We start from the raw sequence: 19,835 nt of genomic DNA, 5'->3' as shown, positions 1-19,835 counted from the left end.
AATAAACCTTCATTTTACAGGGGGAAAAAACATTCATTTTGACTGTTTTGTTCACCTAAATTTTTAACGTAAAATTAAATTCACACGTGACAATGTTGGCTTTAAGATTATTAATATCTGCTATTGTTTTCTAACAAAGACAATAATAATGCCATTAATCTCTATGCTTTGAAAAGCTTTCCTAAAAATTTTAATTCTCCCTAATTTAAAAAAAAAAACCCAGATCTCAGTAAGATGTGATTTCCCTTTGTACAATTAACAAAGAGAAGGAATAATTTAGTTTCAGCTTCATAACTGTGGTACATTTATGGCAGGTTATTAGGATTACCCCAGTAACTGCAGTATGGTGAGTATTTTTAATTTATAACATTTTATTGAAGGAAATAATATAATACAAATAAATTTCATTTCTTTTTTTTTTATATAATTCTTTATTGATTTTTAAACAAGAACAGTGTTATATAAATAAAAGAACAGTATATTATTGCATTCAGTCATAACACTAATATCTATATAGATAAAAGAACTATCCTTCAATAATTACATTATTTTGCATATAGTAATAACATAAATTTCATTTCAAATAGAATTACAAATATCATATTTACATAAATATTTCTAGCATTCCTTCAAAATAAATTTTCATATGACCCCAATAAACCCCCCACTACCCCTCCCCTCCCCTCATTCCCCCTCCCCTTTGTAATGTATAACATTTTATTGAAGTAATTATACAAATATACAAGTTTGCAAAAATATGATACAAATTAATTCATAACAATTAAATTCATAAAAATATTTGTCAAACATTGTTCTATTATTCCTCCAAAATATATTTTCTACTATAAACCTCAATACATTCTCAAATTTAAACCCCTTTTATAATTCCTCAATTCCCTCCACCTCCCTTCCCACCCATCCCTTTAATTATGTGTAAACCTTTTATCAAAGAAATAAACTAATCCAAAAACTAAACCCCCCAACCCAAATGGAAGTTGACAAAAATAAAGAATAATAAAATAATGAACTGGAAATTTAAATAAATCATCATAGTTTCAATGTAAATCATTAAGAATTAAACTTCTTGCCTTAGGTGAAAGATTCTAAATATACGGATCCCAAATTTCCATAAATTTTCCTAGCCGAACGCCTAACTTACCAAGTCTTAAATAATAATAGACGATGAAATTGGTTCCTCCAATGCCAGAACTAGGTGCTTCTTTTGATAACCAAAATTGCATTATACATTTATGTCCAATCATACACGCTTTTTGAAATAAGAGAGCATTTTTATCCACGTGTCTAAGATATATAGGCTTGATGTTCAAAATCACTTATATGCATAGCAGTTGCCACTACCCACATAAATAATACTGACCAGGGTCTGTCATTAATTTGTCACTGAAAATGAGTGCAGACTGCTGTGATGATCTGGGGCAGGGGTGGGCAACTCCGGTCCTTGAGGGCCGGAATCCAGTCGGGTTTTCAGGATTTCCCCAATGAATATGTATTGAAAGCAGTGCATGCAAATAGATCTCATGCATATACATTGGGGAAATCCTGAAAACCCGACTGGATTCCGGCCCTCGAGGATCGGAGTTACCCACTGGTCAGGGGTAAAGCCTGGGTAGAGTGGCAGATTATCAGATTAGTGAAGATATTCGGTGCCAATATCCAGATAGCTATTCAGATAATTTAGGATAAGGTTACCATATTTTAGCCCGTAAAACCCCATACTTTGACCTCCCCATCCCGTTCCAGCTACAGCCCCATCCTGTTCCGCCACAGCCCTGCCTAGTTCCACCTCCAGACCCGCCCCATTCTGCCCCCAGCGCCACTCTGCCACCACGAGCTCTGGCCATGTCTGGAGAGCATCCTCAGAGGCCCTCCAATGCGGCCAGAGCTTGTCGGGGCTTTCCAGAACCTGGACAAATGCCAGGTTTTGGAAAGTTCGTCCGGGAGTCTGGACAGTCCTCTATAAAGAGGACATGTCTGGATTTTCCCGGATGTCTGTTAACCCCGATTTAGGACCACAATATAGCAGTGCTAAGTTATCTCCTCCTTTTTCCTACTGGCCATACCTCTCCCTATAAACTTTACCATCCTTCTAGCTTTTACTGTCACCTTTTCAACCTGTTTGGCCACCTTAAGATCATCTCAATATCCAATTAAATCACAGATTTAATATGTCAATATTACATTATATGCAATCTGCTTGTGTCCTGAAACTTAAGGGCAAATTCTTTAAGAAGCGCCCAAAGGTTAGGCGCCTACTTAAGCACTGTCCAAGTAAAATTGTCCTATTATTTTGAAGGCCGCCTAAATTTTTAGAGGCGCCTTGTTACAGAATCACGCTTTCTGGATAGGCGCCTATGTTTCAAACAGTGCTGATTAAAAAGCCTAATTGAGCTTGTTCTTCAATTTAGATAGGCGCCTATCTAGTTGGGCGCCTCCGAAATAGGTGCCTACCTTTAGGCGCGGGTTACAGAATTTGGGCCTTAATGCTTTATATAAGTGTTGTGCTCAAGCCCACAACCACGTGTGTTTAAAGTGATATACACTAGTACGGGTTGACACTGGGGCCATCACTGCACTATCGGGTCCTGCCGCCTCATTCAAAATGTACTTCAGCTAAATAAAAACACTCATTACTGTCCTTTTCCTCAATGTCCGGTTTCTTGGACCAAACTTTATATCTGTGCCAGGTAATCACAACTTCACCATTCTTCTAGTGTTTTCTTTCTGGCACAACAATGTCATAGTGCTTTATAGCTTCTAATGGATGAGACATGCTGCACTTTATTATGTCATTCTAAACACAATTTTTCTGATATTATCACATCACTTCCAGTGATGAAATATGGGATTGTTTTCAGTTCTGTGCAGCAAAAGATGCATTTTTCTGTTTTGCTAGATTTTCTTTGGTGCTGGCTGTAAACCAGGGGTCTCAAAGTCCCTCCTTGAGGGCCGCAATCCAGTCGGGTTTTCAGGATTTCCCCAATGAATATGCATGAGATCTATGTGCATGCACAGCTTTCAATGCATATTCATTGGGGAAATCCTGAAAACTCGACTGGATTGCGGCCCTCAAGGAGAGACTTTGAGATCCCTGCTGTAAACCCTCTTGTTTGTAATCCAATATCCTGTGCTGCAATTATCAGTGTCTAATCTTTAAATCTAAAATCACACCCCCCCCTTTAACTATTCATATGTCATGTATTGATCTACTTTTGGTTTCTGAATGGATTAGTGTCCAATTAGACAACAACATGAACTTCAGAAACTCTATTCTCCTCTGGGAATTTCTTTTCTATTCTTGCTATCTGCAGATCTTGGTAGGCTTGTATTTGATCATAAGAAAATAAGAATAGCCTTACTGGGTCAGACCAATGGTCCATCAAGCCCAGTAGCCCGTTCTCATGGTGGCCAATCCAGGTCTCTAGTACCTGGCCAAAACCCAAAGAGTAGCAACATTCCATTCAGAATCCTAAAGAATAGCAAGATTCTGAAATCTCAAAGAATAACAAAAGATTCTGGAACCTCAAAGAGTAGTAACATTCCATGCTACTGATCCAGAGCAAACAGAGACTTCCCCCATTGTCTTTCTCATTAACAGACTATGGAATTTTCCTCCAGGAACTTGTACAAACTTTTCTTAAAACTACCTACTCTATCCACTCTTACCACAACCTCTAGTAATGCGTCCCAGAGCTTAACTATTCGCTGAGTGAAAAATAATTTCCTCCTATTGGTTTTAAAAGTATTTCCATGTAACTTCATCGAGTGTCCCCCTAGTACTCCACTCAGGATTTTGTAAACTTCAATCATATCTCCCCTCAGCCGTCTCTTTTCCAAGCTGAAGAACCCTAACCATTTTAGTGTTTCCTCATATGAGAGGAGTTCCATCCCCTTTATCATCTTGAGTTTTCTTCTTTGAACCTTTTCTAGTTCCGCAATATCTTTCTTGAGATAAGGAGACCAGAATTGAACGCAATACTCCAGATGAGGTCGCACCATGGAGCGATGTAGGGGATGTTCTGTTCTTATAGGATATTTTGACAAGTCTTCAGATTTTTGTGTATATTTAATGTTTTCTTTCAACTATTTTCCACTTTAGATATATTTTCAGCAGTGTCATGAAAGCATCAGGTTTGTGTACCAGCTGAGGGATGGTACTTTATCAATAATTCTGACAAATATACATTTTGTTTTGTGTTTTATAAAGATAATTACTTAAGTCTTCACAATTTTAGGGGGATGAAGATTAGGATGTTTGTGAAATGACAAAAATCATTTGAGTTACTATGTCAGCATTCTCCTGCTCCTTTGGTTTACCAGTTCAGTCAGAACCAGATGCTATTGATGCTATGATCTCATAAGTTTTAATTTGCAACCCTAGAATTTGCTGCAGATTTAGCCACCCTGTCCTAATAGCAATAATCCTTACTCTTGCTCTGCTCTTTAAAAACTTATAAAAATATCCCCCAACCAGTAGATGGTGCTGTTGTGCAATGGCTGCAACTTTCTCTAATCTAATCTAATCTAATCTAATCTAATTTCCATTTTATATACCGGATCATTCCAGCAAGGACTCGAGCCGGTTAACAAAGATTTAAAAGAATGTAATATAAAACAATAATGAAGGTAACTACTACCTCTGTAACTCTCCTAGTCTCAAGAAACCGAAAGAGCAGAAGAATGACTTTTAGGAGTCATACTTGACAGCATAAATTGTTTTTGTTTTTTTTCCTATTTTGTTACTAATTTGTTATTTATTTCTTTTCCTAAAGGAGTTGTGCTTTCAGACATCATTGAAAAATATTTTGTTTCTCCTACACTCTTCAGAGTCATTCGCTTGGCACGGATTGGCCGAGTCCTTCGACTTATACGAGGTGCCAAAGGAATTAGAACTCTCCTTTTTGCCTTAATGATGTCACTTCCTGCCTTGTTCAATATTGGACTTCTGCTTTTCCTTGTCATGTTTATTTATGCCATTTTTGGTATGGCAAACTTTGCCTATGTAAAGAAGGAAGCTGGGATTGATACTATGTTCAACTTTGAAACCTTTGGCAATAGCATGATTTGTCTCTTCCAAATCACAACATCAGCTGGCTGGGATGCGCTTCTCAATCCAATATTAAACAGTGGGCCTCCAGATTGTAATCCAAATAAGACTCTCGGAAGTCAAGGGAAAGGAGACTGTGGAAGTCCCTCTGTAGGGATTTTCTTTTTTGTCAGCTATATTATTATATCATTTCTTATTGTTGTAAACATGTACATAGCCATTATTTTAGAAAACTTTAGTGTTGCAACAGAGGAAAGTACAGAACCCCTCGGTGAGGATGATTTTGAAATGTTTTATGAAGTCTGGGAGAAGTTTGATCCTGAAGCTACTCAGTTCATTGAGTATGCAGTGCTCTCAGATTTTGCAGACTCCTTGGCAGAACCTTTGCGCATACCAAAACCAAACAAAATTAAACTCATAGCAATGGACCTTCCCATGGTCAGTGGAGACAGAATCCACTGCCTGGATATTTTATTTGCTTTCACCACAAGGGTTCTAGGAGAATCTCAGGAAATGGATTCCCTTAAAATACAAATGGAGGAAAAGTTTATGGCTGCTAATCCCTCCAAGATTTCTTATGAACCGATTACAACCACTCTTAGACGGAAACAAGAAGAAGTTTCTGCTGCTGTAATCCAGAGGGCCTACCGGAGGCATTTGCTTCATCGCTCCATGAAACAGGCCTCCTTCCTGTATCGTCACAAAACGTGTGATTGTAACATTATTGAAGAGGAAGCACCGGAAAAGGAAGGCCTTATTGCACTTATGATGCATGAACACTATGGTAGACATTTAGATAAGGCACAATCGATGTCCTCCACCTCTTTTCCGCCGTCTTATGACAGTGTCACAAGAGCCACCAGTGACATTACCGAGAACAGGATGGCAGACTCTAGCAAAAGTGATGAATTTACAGACTATAAGATATACCCTGACAGAGATAAGGAATCCATTGTCTAAACCACCTTTCAGAATGCTTTAAAATATGTTTACAGAACGCAATGATGTTATTACACCTCAATCAAATCAGCTTTCTGATTAAACAATTAGTTGCAAAACCAACTATGGAGTTTTTCACTGTTAACTACTAAAAACTGATATCTTATAATCTTTGATCCTGCCTATGTCAACTCGAATATATATTTATATATGAAGATTTTATGCAGGATAACAGCAGTTATGACAATGGTGTACTGTTTATATGCTGAGCTATAAAACAGTGAATGCAATGTATCTCTCTCTGCAGATAGTACCTGATTGTATAAATTTATTTAAGGTCTTACATCTAATAATGTGTTTAGTTATGGTAATGTATGACCTTGCATTCAAGAAAAAAAAGACAAGAAATATCACAGCTGCTGTAGAAAAATGTTACCCTTGTATATGCTATGAACTGTCTTTCATAAATTTATTATATTTGACTTAAGGAAATAGTTGTCTTTTTCAATGGCTTGGAGGTATGCAATACTTATTCAGTCGTCTGCATTATATAAAGACTCAGAACTAATATTGTTCAGATTATGGAAATCAGAGGGCCTACTAGCCTTCACACACCAAGGGGGGAAATGATCAATTTGGGCTACAGTTAAGATGTGCTATTTTACTATTAATCCCAGTTATTAGTAATTAGGGTGCTTTTCTTAGAAGCTCAATTTGTGTTTTGAACATTTGAAAATTGGCATTTAGGCATATCTATTGCATGGACGTCCAAATACTGATTTTATAAAGCCAGAATATGGCCGTCTAACACTACTATGTATCCATATGGCAAAGGGGAGTGATCTGGGCATGTTTTGGGTGGTCTACTTCTTCATGTGGCTGTGGCTCTCCAGGCCCTGATCCTTTAATTTCCCTCCCAACCCCATGACCCCTCCCCCTTTCTGGGCCTACAGAGGGTACCTGGTGGTCCAGCGGGGATCTTTGTGACAGGATCACAGCTCTCTCACTCCTGCCTCCTCAAAGCTGCCTTCTAAAATAGCTGCCGTGACCTCTCACAGCTGCTCGCATTTCCTGTATTACCACAAGCTGCCACAAGAGGTTGTGGCAGCCATTTTCGAAGGCAGCCGTGAGGAGGCAGGAGCGAGAGGGCCGCACTTCTGCCACAAAGACTCCCGCTGGACCACCAAGTACCTCAGTAGGCCCAGGGGAGGTGGGAATCATGGGGTTGGGAGGGAAATTAAAGGGTTGGGCCTGGAGAGGGGAGAGAACCTTGGCTATAAGTTGGGGAGAGGAGCAGGTGAGGTCGGAGGGATGAAGGGTGCAGAGACCTGTAAGGGGGTTGGAGGGGAGAGAAGCTATACCCTGTGGCTCTTTGTAAATCTTGGGCCAAACATTTTAGATAAATTGGTTCTTTGCTATAAAAAGGTTACTGACCCCTGCCCTATACCTTTATATATAATTCTCTGGGAAAAGTATACTAATAGAAAAGTGACATGAGGGCACTAATAACTGAGCCTAGTTTTTCATGATCTTTGTTGAGCATTAATACCGCTTTATGTTGACAAGGCATGACTCCATGGTGTTGGGTGGATGGTTGCAATAATGATAGTGCTATGGTTGAGGAATATATTCTAATCCAGAGGTGCCCACACTTTTATGGCTTGCAAGCTACTTTTAAAATGAATAAGTCAAAATGGTCTACCAACAATAAAATTTAAAAAACACAAAGCACACTGTATGCAGAGAAAATGTTAATTATAATTTATATTCGGTTTCTTTTTTAAAGAGGTCAAGGCAGATGACTAAAATATGCAATGTCACCTCAGTAACAACTATACAAAAATAGCCAAATATACCTCCTCTCCTTTTACTAAACCACAATAGTGTTTTTTAGTGCAGGGAGCTGCGCGGAATGCCCCGCGCTGCTCCCGATGCTCATAGGCTCCCTGCGCTAAAAAATGCTATTGCGGTTTAGAAAAAGGGGGCCATAGTGCAAAATATAGAGAGCAGAAATAAATTCTCAAAACAGACACATTTTGATCATTAAATTGAAAATAAAATCATTTTTCCTACCTTTGTTGTCTGGTGATTTCATGAGTCTCTGGTTGCACTTCCTTCTGACTGTGCATCCAATATTTCTTCCCTTCCTTCTGCCTCCTGCATGCTTTCTCTCCTCCAGACCTAATTCCATTCTCCAACTAACATCTCTTTCTGTCCCTCTATGAGTCCAACTTTTTTTCCTCTCTCTCTGCCTGCCCCCTGACACACTCCATTCCCTCCCCCAACTTTTTCTTCCTCTCTCCCTTCCCCTCCCCTTTCCTTCTTTCAATATCTCTCTCCTTGCCCCATCTTTCTGTTTCTTTCTGTCTCTATCTCCCTGCCCCCATCTTTCTTTCTGTCTGTCTTTCTTTGTCTCTCCGTGCCCCTTAACTTTCTTTCTCTCTCACTGCCCCCTTTCTTTTTTTTCTGTCTTCCTGCCCTCCTTTCTTTATTTCTGTCTTTCTTTCTCTCTCCCTGCCCCCCAAGCGACCTCCACCATTGCCAAATGCTCCCAGCAAACACTTCCTCCTATCTACTCTTTCTCAAATTATGTATTTTTCTCTCAGTTCTCTTCTCCCCTTACAGTGCATGCTCCCTCTCTGAGTTCCTGTCCCCCTCACAGCCTATTTCTTCTCCACTGCTCCACTCCAAGTTTTTTTCTCCATCAGTCTGTCACTTTTCCCTTTAGAACTTTCAGACACTTCTGGCTCTTCATAGCAATATTCTCTGTCCCAGCTCTTAACCCTTTCAATTCACTTCATCCCTTCATAGTCCCCTCTATTCCTTCCTATGACTTCACTCCCAACTGTGCGCCGGGCCCACAAGCCTCCCCCCCCCCGCCCCCCGACATCAATTCTGATGTCAGAGAAGATGTTCCAGGCCAGCCAGGCAGTGATTGGCTGGCCTGGAACTTACTCTACGACATCAGTATTGACGTCGGGGGGGGGGGGGGGGGATGAAGGCTTGTGGGCCTGGCGTTTGTGCAGTGGATGCACTCACCTGGATTTTGCAGCATCAGGGAAGCAGGGAGAATGCAAAGGTAATGCGAGTCGATCGCGGAGTCCGAGATGGGCTCCGCGTTCAACTCGCGTTGCCCATGCGATCTACTGGTCGATCGGCCTTTTGGGCACCCTTGTTCTAATCTAATCTAATCTTCTATTTGTGAGTCGCACAAACCTATACAAGCTCAAGGTGACAGATCAAAGAGGAAGAGGGAAAAGGAGTATAGAAGGGGGGCTCGGAGAAGCAAGGGGAGGGGCCTAGGAGGAGGGGTTATATCCAGAAGCTGAATATTAATGTGTAAAGATTATGAGGCAGTATAGCATGGGTAATGGAACTATAAAATAACATATGGTATGCACCAAAAAACCTTCTTGGCAGTCCATATTAGATATTCCTTGGTGCCTTGCTTTATATTCATTTGATGTGTGATACAAGTTTCATGTTGCCTAAGCCACTAAATTGTTTTCCCTTCCAAGAAACGCTGCAGGAAATTAAATCCTTCAGTAAAAGATGTGCTCTTTCCAAATCAACCAAGAAAACTCACTTGCGATTCTCTGAAACTTGAACTAGCCTTAGGATGGTCAGCTTGATTATATGTAAGAACCAATGGGAAAATATTTGACTGGCATTTGTCAGCTTGTTTTAAACATTGGCCAGTGGGGGGCTGAACGAAACTTATCTTGACACCAACACTGTTCTTAATTGACTCCCCAGTCATTAGTAGCGTTTATAGAAGCTTCCAATAAACAATAGGTCTGGGGTAGCCACCAGAAATTACTTAAGAACCAGTGGTATTCAATGGCAGTACCTGGATTGCTAAATCCAACCCAAAATGAAATATCAAAAAATTGACCAAATACCACAAAACTATATAGGCTATCTGATGAATTATACTCTGTTTACCATTAAATTATACTTTTCACCATTAACTTTTTAGACACCAATTCGATTACAAAAGTTAGATAGTTCAAATTCTAATAGATGCTGGCATTATCATCTAGATGGGGACAGATTAATACCATACTGGAGTCATCGATTCCATTGACATATGGTGTTGTCATATGTGGGATGATATTGCATCTTAAACCCTCATTGGAAAGATATAAATGTCGGCTTTTCCTTATTATGACCGGGATAACCATGCAAATGGTTACTCGTAATTGGGAAAAATTAGGATTGCCTTAATTTTACTTTTTGGTGGGCGAATTTATGCTTAAGTTATAAGTATGAGAAAATGAATGCTGACATGCTAGGGCATACTAAAATATTCAAATTAGTTTGGGGCCCATTGACGTCTTTTGAAGATTCGTTATAATTGTTTTTTATCTTTATTTTCTGTTGGTTTAGTACACACACATCCAAGGGGGGGGGTATATCTTTTGTTTAGTTTGGTTTTATTCCCTGATGGAAAATGTTGGTTGGGAGAGGGTTTTTTTTATTTTTTTTTGTATTGATACTGATTGATTATAAGTGCTGATTTGATTATTAGTATATGTATGTATATTGTATTGCACTTTTTGTTAGCTTTTTAAACTTAATAAAGATTTTAAAAAAATTATATTCTATCTTGCAGTCAAGGAGAAAAAAGTCCTCAATGGCTCAAAGAAGCAGGGCTTTAGGATATTCTTGCCCTGCTTCCAATATTTAAGCTATCATTAGTCTGAAAAAAACCTCCCTCTAATTTAACTGCACTATTAGATAATTAAAGCCAAGTTGAAGACTACAGCATCTTGCCCAAAGCCAAACTGAATTGTTTATGAAAATATTTATTGTTTGATATAAAATATTGTCAGATACAAAACATCTAATAGTGTAGTTAAATTAGAGGGTGTTTTTTCTGACTAATGATAGCTCAAATATTGAAAGCAGGGCAAGAATATTCTGAAGCCATGCTTCTTTGAGCTCTTGAAACCTATATAGTTTTGTAGTACCTGGATAGCTACCATTTTTTTTCTATCCTGTTAACTGGATGACTGTTCAGGTACAAAAATTGAATATCAGCAGCTCATGGGTTAACTGCTGGCTCCACCCTGATTCCTTTCTGGACTCTGCCCTGGCATCAACTGGACAGTGCTGTGGCACCTGCCTGAATATTCAAGGTTCAAGTTTCTTTATTTTTGATACATCGTTTATCATACAGGTATCTAAACGGTTTACAATAATATGTTGTAAAAGTTAAAAGAAGGATAAAAACTAGTTAAACTAAAAAAATAAAATAAAAAAGGGAGGGGGGGAAACATTTACACATGAATGTACATGATACATTAGGAGAGGATGGGAAGGAGAGATTAATAAATACATCGAGATGAAAATCAAAAAAGGGAAATGGGAGAGGGAAGTATAATTAGGCTGGGGAGGTCGTTTCTAAAAAAGCGTTTTGGTTGCCTTAAGATTTCTGTAAAGGTGATTCGAATTTCAGGGGAAAAAGTATTTACAAGGTAAAGGCATCTCTAAAGAGGAACGTTTTAAGTTTGGATTTTAATTTTTCTAAAGAGTTTTCTAGACGAAGATCAGTGGGAAGAGCATTCCACAGTGTGGGAGCTGTGACAGAGAATATGGATTTGCGTGTAGTGTCATAGAAGAGTTCTCTTACTAGATCGGAGAGTCCTGCTAGGGGCATATGGAATTAAAAGTTTATCAATGAAGGTTGGTTGATGCGTGTTTTTTGTTTTGAAGGCAAGTAATATTTTATAGGTAGAACGGTGGGTGACGGGCAGCCAATGAACTTTGCGGAGTAGAGGAGTGACATGATCGTATTTTTTTGCGTGATAGGGAAGTTTAACAGCAGTGTTTTGTATTAGTTGAAGGTGTCGGGTTTCCTTCTGGGTAATTCCTTGGTAAAGGGCGTTATAATAGTCTAGGGTCGAGATGACGAGTGAGTGAATCAATATGTTGATTGAAGGGAGGTCGAGAAGAGAGGAAATAGAACGGATTAGTCGTAACTTATCTACGTACGTGTCACTAAATACCTGGGTTTGGCCGGATCAGCATCATTTAACCTCTTCTGCCCAGTGAAGTTGCTTTGAATACTGACGCTTGAGAATTTAGTTTTGGAATGGACAGATTTCCAGCAAATTCTAGCCAGCAGACTCCATCTAGGGTTGAGGGGGGGGGGAGGAAGAGAAGAAGTGAAAATTCTCTCTCATGAATTAGATTATACTGCCTAGTTCCACTAGGCAGTTAGTTTATCTACTGGATGAACCCCAGTTTTTAGCTATGGAAGCAAAATGTATATTTGTGCACATTTTCAGGGCAGATCTAGCCAATTAGTTTTGCTTGAATAAGTGCTTAGTTGAGCTAACTAAAATCTAGCCAACTAAGTCAAGCACTGTACCCCATGCTAAAAACTAGAGAATGACACGGTGACAAAATTCATCACCGTTCCCGTCCCCACCATCTTCATGTCATTCTTTAAGGAGAGAGGGAAGAATCAGAGTATGAATGGCCACAACCACTGACCCGCAAGCTTTGCTTTGAAGAATGCTGGTGTAGAAGGACTGAGGTTGAGATAGACACTACAGAATGACAGTCTCTGCTATCCAGAGCAGATATTGTGATGTCATAATGCCTCATTCCACCAGTGCCTAAGAGCCAATCACATCAGTGATGTCACAATGGCTTCATTATCCTTGGCTCACATAAGCACAGCCACTGACCCACAAGCTTTGCTTTGAAGAATGCAGGTGTAGAAGGACTGAGGTTGAAATAGACACTAGAAAATGACATGGGATTATTTCCCACGGTTATCCGCGGGGACGGGAATGGTGATGAATTTTTTCACCGTGTCATTCTCTACTAAAAACAACTACAGTAAATGCCACCAAGTTTCAAGTTTATTAGAAATTTGATGAATCACTTATACGTGAAATACTAAGCGAATTACATTAAAATCCAAATTTACGCATACATTAAAATACAAAAGAATGATAATAACAAATCGAAAAAGGGGTTAGACCTACAGACCAACAGATATAACTGGATGTGGAGGGATGAGGGGATAAGGTTACAATATTAATAATTTTAAAAAGAGGAAAACAATAAAGGGAAAACACATTAGAAGTCCCATCATATCTGAACTGTAGCAATAAATGGCTGGTCCAGTGTTTGACATTATGATAGTCATTTTGGAAGGGCTGTTTGCTTTTGAGACTTGCATACATTGGCACAGAAACATTTATTTTGCATAAACACCTGCTGTAAGTTGCCATTTTACAAAGTCGGGATGTGCACTAGAGAATGACACGGGGACAAATTTTTCACCATCCCCACAGGAACTCAATTTCCCTGGCCCGTCCCCGAGAGTTTTGTCGCTGTCCCTGTCCCTGCCCCATTCCTGTAAGCTCTGCCTTAACCACACAAGACTAAAACACTTATGATTTTAAAGTGTTTGAGGCTTGTGCAGATGAAGATGGGGCTTGCAGGAATGGGACAGGGAAAAAAACTCGACGGGACAGGAAAATGAGTTCCCGCGAGGACAGGGAAAAATTTGTCCCCCGTGTCATTCTCTAATGTGCACATCAAAAGGTGATGTGCAAATGGTAAGGGGGGGAGCATAATCTACTTGTGTTTTGGGGTAGGACTAAGGCATTGGTGTCAAACTCAAACCCTTTGAAGGCCACATTTTGGATCTGTAGGGCCTCTGAAAAAATAGTTCATGTCATATTAAAGAATTGACAATTTTGTATGAGGTAAAACTCTTTATAGTTTATAAATCTTTCCTTTTGTCTAAGTCTTAATAATAATATTGTATCTTGTAGCTAAAGAGACATATGATCAAGAAACTGTTTTATTTTACTTTTGTGATTATGATAGACATACTGAGGGCCTCAAAATAGTACCTGGCGGGCCGCATGTGGCCCTCGGGCCGCGTGTTTGAGACCACTGGACTAGGGCATGGAATTGATACCATTTCTAAGGTATTAGGAACTTTTTTAGATATCTTGCTGAATTTGAAAAGACAGGTTAATGCTGTAGTCCAAAAATCTTTTCTTTTTTTTTTTTTTTTTTAACTTGTTTAGTTTACTCATACTTTTTCCAGCAGCATTTTAGTGAGCTGGTTTGGTCTGCTGTTCTATCCTCGCTTGGACAACTGTCATTCCCTTTATTCGGAAATTTCAGTAAAACTTATGAGGAAGCTTCGCCTGTTACAAAACGCAACTGTGAGATTGATATATCGGAAGTCAAGATTTGATCGTGTTACACCTTTATTTGTGGAGCTTCACAGGCTACCTGTGGAGGTGGGTGTCAAATGTGAACATTCGTATGGTATTTAAAATGTTGCAGGGCGAAGTACACGAGAGCTTTTCTGGTTTGCTTAAACTACTGGGTGGACAATCTGGAAATTGTAATTAGGATTGCTTGCCGCTGTCTCTTAGGTCTGTTAAGGGTGTAGAAAGCAAACAGATACACCAAAGGTCTCATTGCTTATGTACAGTTGAGTTCTGGAATTCATTACCTTTAGATATTCATCTGACCTTTTCTTATGCAGCTTTAAAAAAAAAAAAAAAAAAATTGTGAAAACCTGGCTTTTTCATGAATTTTTAGCAGTAATTGAGATTTGATATTTGTTTTTAATGTTTTAGGCCGTCTTTGAAAAAGTGAAAATTGACCGCTTCTTCTGTGGTCTAAGATATGATTGTATTTCAAGAGATATCAAGCTGTATTTAGTGGCTATCCTGATTTAAATTGCAGTGGATTATAAAGCACTATTGAAAATTACAGCACTTATTTCAGAGGATCCTGAAAGCATTTAACTATAATTAAGCAATATTACTGAAGGAAGTAGCATTGCGTGGATTATATGGTGCATTTGATCCGCTCTCCGCCCCTCCTTACTTCGTCACTGATTGCACTGAAATATTTTCCTTTCCTGTACATAGTAACATAATAGATGATGGCAGATAAAGACCCGAATGGTCCATCTAGTCTGCCCAACCTGAATCAATCTAAAAATTGGTTGTGGGTTTATTTTTTTTTTTCTTCTCCTTAGCTATTTCTGCTCAAGAATCTAAAGCTCTGCCCGGTTCTGTTCTTAGGTTCCAGCTACTGAAGTCTCCGTCAAAGCTCACTCCAGTCCATCTACTCCTCCCAGTCCATCCTCCCCCAAACGGCCATATACAGTCACAGACCGTGCAAGTCTGCCCAGTACTTGTCTTTCTTTATGGTACAACTAAATCAACACAACAGATTGCAGGTATATAGGGTACATTTGTAAAGGCTTAGGGCTCCTTTTATCGCACCGCAACGTTTTATCACGCGCTAACCCCCGCGCTAGCTGAAAACTGCCGCCTGCTCAAGAGGATAGTGCGGCTGGCAGTTTAGCGCACGCTATTACGCGCGTTAAACCGCTAACGTGGCTTCGTAAAAGGAGCCCTTAATTACATTTAGGGGGAATTAATCAAAGGGTGCTAAGCATATTAGTACATGCCAACATATTAGTGTGCACTAACTGCTAAGAAGATAATGGGCATCTTTAGCGGTTCACTAAACAATAAACACATTATCAAACTCACTGCAAGGACTTCTAAACACAATTGCCTCCAATATGTGTCACGTGATACGCAACTAAGCTCTCAGATGCCTGCGCTGATTATTCACAGAATTTTTTAAAATCAGCATTGGCAGGTATAGAGTATCTTTCATTGAGCTTCGTGCGTGCTATTTTTTTAATAATTTTATATATTTGTGCTTCCAATATCTAAAGTGCTTAATGCTATAAATATTTGCTATTGAGAGGAACCAGCACTTATCTTAAACTTTTTCAGCCGGTTTTTCTGTCATGTATGCGTGTAGCCTTGTTCCTGGCCCAACGGGACCCATTTCATAAGAACATAAGAAATGCCTGCACTGGATCAGACCTGTGGTCCATCTAGTCCGGTGATCCGCACACGCGGAGGCTCAGCCAAGCGTACCCCAGCGAATATCTTAGTCACTCGTATCCCTCAATGTGTCCTTCAAGAAGATGTGCGTCCAATTTTTGCTTAAATCCTAGAATGGTGGTTTCCTCCATCACTTCTTCCGGCAGAGAATTCCAGGCGTTCACCACTCGCTGTGCGAAGCAAAACTTGCTGACATTTGTCTTGGCCGTGTCCCCTCTCAGCTTCAGTCCATGACCTCTTGTCCGAGTCACATTTGACAATGTGAATAACGTTGTTACTTGCTCACCATCCTTTCCCCCTGCTGGTGAGTGAGCTTGCTCCATTTTATCGATTCCTTTTAGCATTTTAAAAGTCTCTATCAGATCCCCTCTCAGTCTTCTCTTCTCGAGGGTGAATAATCCCAGTTTTCTGCGGCGATCATTGTAGCCAAGTTATTGGCTTCTTCAGGGGTCTACGTTCATGTGAAGAGCTTCGCTTCTGTTCTGAAGCAAAAAAATGGCGCTCTCAAAGTGACTGATCAGATGGGATTCCAGCAAGCATCCTGCAAATCATTTGCATGGAAACTTGTTGGAATATCATATATATTCCAGTGCTGCCTGAGGCCCACCAGGGGAGCTTGTGCTACTGCCTGAGTGTTACCCCCAACTGTAGAGGGCCCCCCTTCAAGATGGCATGGTTGTGCTTTGAGGGTAGGGGATAGGTCCTTTGGGTACTTGTCTGTGTGTAGGAGTCTTGCTAATTGTTGGCCAGCTTAGTGGTGTTTGGGTTGCCAATGTAGGCCTTTACTGAGAAAGAATATTTGGGGGTGCATGGGGAGGGGAGAGAGAGAGTGGTTTTAGGGGAGGCCCTGTGCTATGAATATGTACTGAGCTGCTGGATTTGGACTTTCAGGTGTGTTTTGCAAGGTAGCACCCCCAACCTGTAGAGCTGATAATGGTGTATGCAATGAGTGTGGTTTGAGCTGGGGGGGAGGGGCTATCGGTTTGAAGGATCAAGGATATAGTGAGTGCCCTTTGTCATCCCTTTCCCTTCTGTTAGCTGACTGTGTGGTATAGTGGTTTGGGCTGAGGTGTTGCAGTACCAAGGTTTAGGAGGGTTCAATACCCATCGGTGGTGGCTGTGTTTATTTTTTCCCCCCAGCTGCAGCAATGAATTATGTATGAGTGTGTGGGAACTGATGGGTACGAGTGGATATATGAGGGGGTGCTGAAAACTTCTCAGCCCAACCAAGAAGGGAATGACATAGATATGGTTCAATCAGTGATCTGAAACAATGCCAGAACCTAGAATTTTGTTTCTGCAAGCTGGCACTTAACAAAATAAGATAGCACTCTTCAGCTACAGTGGCAAAATAAGGCTCAGAATTTAGGAAGTTGGCTGATTGGGTTGAGAATTTTTCAGCACCCCCTCATATGCCTTCCCCCTCCCCGATCGTTCCCATGTCATCTCATTGTTTAAGGTCCTGGAAGCTGCATCATATCAGGTGCATCATATCAGAACATGACGGGGTACCAGGGAGGTTATAGGGTTACCATGTGTGGGATAGTTACGTTGAGCTCTGAGGTGCCATCACAGATGCCGAATGAGGCCCGGGTTCTCCCACACCCACCTATAGTGGTACCTCAACAACTCCAGAACCCTGTGGATCCCCAAAGCGCCTGCAAGACACAAATTGGTGAATGGGGGTAAGGTGATGGGCCTTCTTGGTTTCACATACATAGGGTTACCAGATTTTACTATTGTAAAATACGGACCCATAGCCCCGCCCCCCAGGCCCACCCAGCTCTGCCCCGTTCCACCCAAATCACGCCCCATTCGGTCCCTGCCCCACCCCCCTCAACCTGTTCTCGTGCGCGGAGCCATGTCAGGAGGGCATCTGCTCGTGCGCAGGTGTGACGCGATGATGTCACATGCGTGCACGTGACATCGCCGTATTGCATCCGCGGCATGCGCGGGTGCCTTCCCGACGCAATCCCGAGGTGGAAGCTACCGGGTTTTGAAAAGCTGTCCGGATGCCCAGACATGTCCTCTAAAAAGAGGATGTGTCTGAATAAATCCAGATGTCTGGTAACCCTACACATACATGATTGTTACTTGTGACATGCTGTGAAACGCTCCACACGTGGCCTTAGACAAATTGTGACAGGCTGCTTGCAGGGTTGGGGGAGGGGATAGTTGGGGGCTGTCTTTATTGGAGCACTATGAACATTCAAAATATTATTATAGTACCGGGTAAAGCTTCGGATTCTTGCCCAGAAATAGCTAAGAAGAAAAAATGAAAAAAAAAAAAAAATTTAAATTGAATCAGGTTGGGCAGACTGGATGGACCATTCGGGTCTTTATCTGCCGTCATCTACTATGTTACTATGTAAAAACTAAAGCCCCGTCATTCCTAGAAAGGTATATTATTCCACATATTCCTACTAGAAGTTTTCCATCGCTTAGTATAATAAATACAAGACAAGATACATTCTTTGCGGTTACAGCGCCCAGAATATGGAAAAATCACCAAGGGACTCATAATCAAAACAAAAAACGTCTAAAAAGTGGCCTAAATGGGCACTTGAACGATCAAAAAGCCCTCGTTACGCCACTGACTACACTCCCATCTATCATTTAGTCTACCTCTAATTCAGTCTTGCACCTTATACGGCTCAATTTATTTATCAGTCTCCTTATATGGAACGTTATCAAAAGATTTCCTGAAATCAAAGTACTCCACACCTAGCATCCTCCCCACTTCCTCTTCCTCCTCCCCTTCTCTATTCCTATCTAATTATCTGGTTATTTAATCAATGAAATTATACTCATCAGAGGTGATCTTTCTCTTGTAAAAAAAAAAATAAATAAATAAAAATCATGTTGCCTCAGATCCTGCAAAGATCACGGTTCAAAATGCTTTGCTTTCCTTTCTCTTCAGTCAGTCTCCATTAATTTTCTCACCACTGATGTTAGATGAAGTGGTCAGTTAACCTGCCTATAACTCTACAAAATATAATTGCAGTGTTTACAACAGACAAATGCACGAAGGCTGATGCACGATAAATAGGATGAATTCTTAATTGATTTATCTGTGCCGTCAGTAATATCAGCTGCGGCACTTCGGTGTTCGAACTAGACCAGCTAAATATACTTTAATATACTAAAAGACGCCAGGTGGTCATGAAAAACGTGTAATAAATGCAGATGGCGTGGACAAAACAAAGGGCTTTGACGAGGGCACCTAGTTGCAGTGAACAAAAGGCTTATTTTCACGGGCTTTTCTGCTTACCATAATAAAGCACAGTTGCATTTAAATTGAATGTAATAAACCACTGCAGCGCTTACCAAACATTTAAGGGGACAGGAGCAAAGTGAGCAGGAGCAGTAAAGACCAAGAGGCTCCGTGGCTTTACTTTTCTAAAAAAAACCCAATCTGTTCAACCCCCTTTATGTGGGTAATTTTATAATGGGGTTCCTGGTTTAAGAGCGCAAGTAGGCTCGTAGGTAGGCACAATTTTCAGAGCTGCTAAGGGGGTTGACCCACTCGGTGTCAGGTCAAAAGCACGCCGGGACAAAGGCGCGCCCAGACAATTGAGCACAGCGCGGAGGCGCGTGCCGCTCAAAATTACTGTTTTTAGGGCTCCGATGGGGGTGTGTGGGGGGAACCCCCCCACTTTACTTAATAGACATTGCGCCGCGTTTTGGGGGTGTTGTGGGGGGTGGGGGGTTGTAACCTCCCACATTTTACTGAAAACTTAACTTTTTCCCTGTTTTTAGGGAAAAAGTTAAGTTTACAGTAAAATGTGGAGGGTTACAATCCCCCTAACCCCCATAATGCCGGCGCAATGTCTATTAAGTAAAGTGGGGGGGTTCCCCAACAAAACCCCCCATCGGAGCCCCTAAAAACTGTAATTTTCTTCAGCGTGCGC

The 19,835-nt window shown here is 40.7% G+C and overlaps 1 protein-coding gene across 6 annotated transcripts in view; it reads left to right on the top strand.

The window, feature by feature from the left end:
* Positions 1 to 6,486, top strand: part of LOC117354345 (sodium channel protein type 5 subunit alpha-like) — an 839,094-nt gene extending 832,608 nt beyond the window's left edge. For all 6 annotated transcript variants that reach the window (XM_033931713.1, XM_033931710.1, XM_033931711.1 and 3 more), the window contains one exon: positions 4,791 to 6,486. In XM_033931713.1, the coding sequence (XP_033787604.1) occupies positions 4,791 to 6,025 (1,235 nt within the window). In that variant the 3' untranslated portion in view covers positions 6,026 to 6,486. The remainder of the gene's footprint in view (positions 1 to 4,790) is intronic.
* The last annotated feature ends 13,349 nt before the right edge of the window (positions 6,487 to 19,835 follow it).

The sequence above is a fragment of the Geotrypetes seraphini genome, chromosome 2, assembly GCF_902459505.1.
Source record: "Geotrypetes seraphini chromosome 2, aGeoSer1.1, whole genome shotgun sequence".
Taxonomy (NCBI): domain Eukaryota; kingdom Metazoa; phylum Chordata; class Amphibia; order Gymnophiona; family Dermophiidae; genus Geotrypetes; species Geotrypetes seraphini.
The sequence above is the reverse complement of the archived record's forward strand: the minus strand, read 5'-3'. Positions and strand labels throughout refer to the sequence as shown.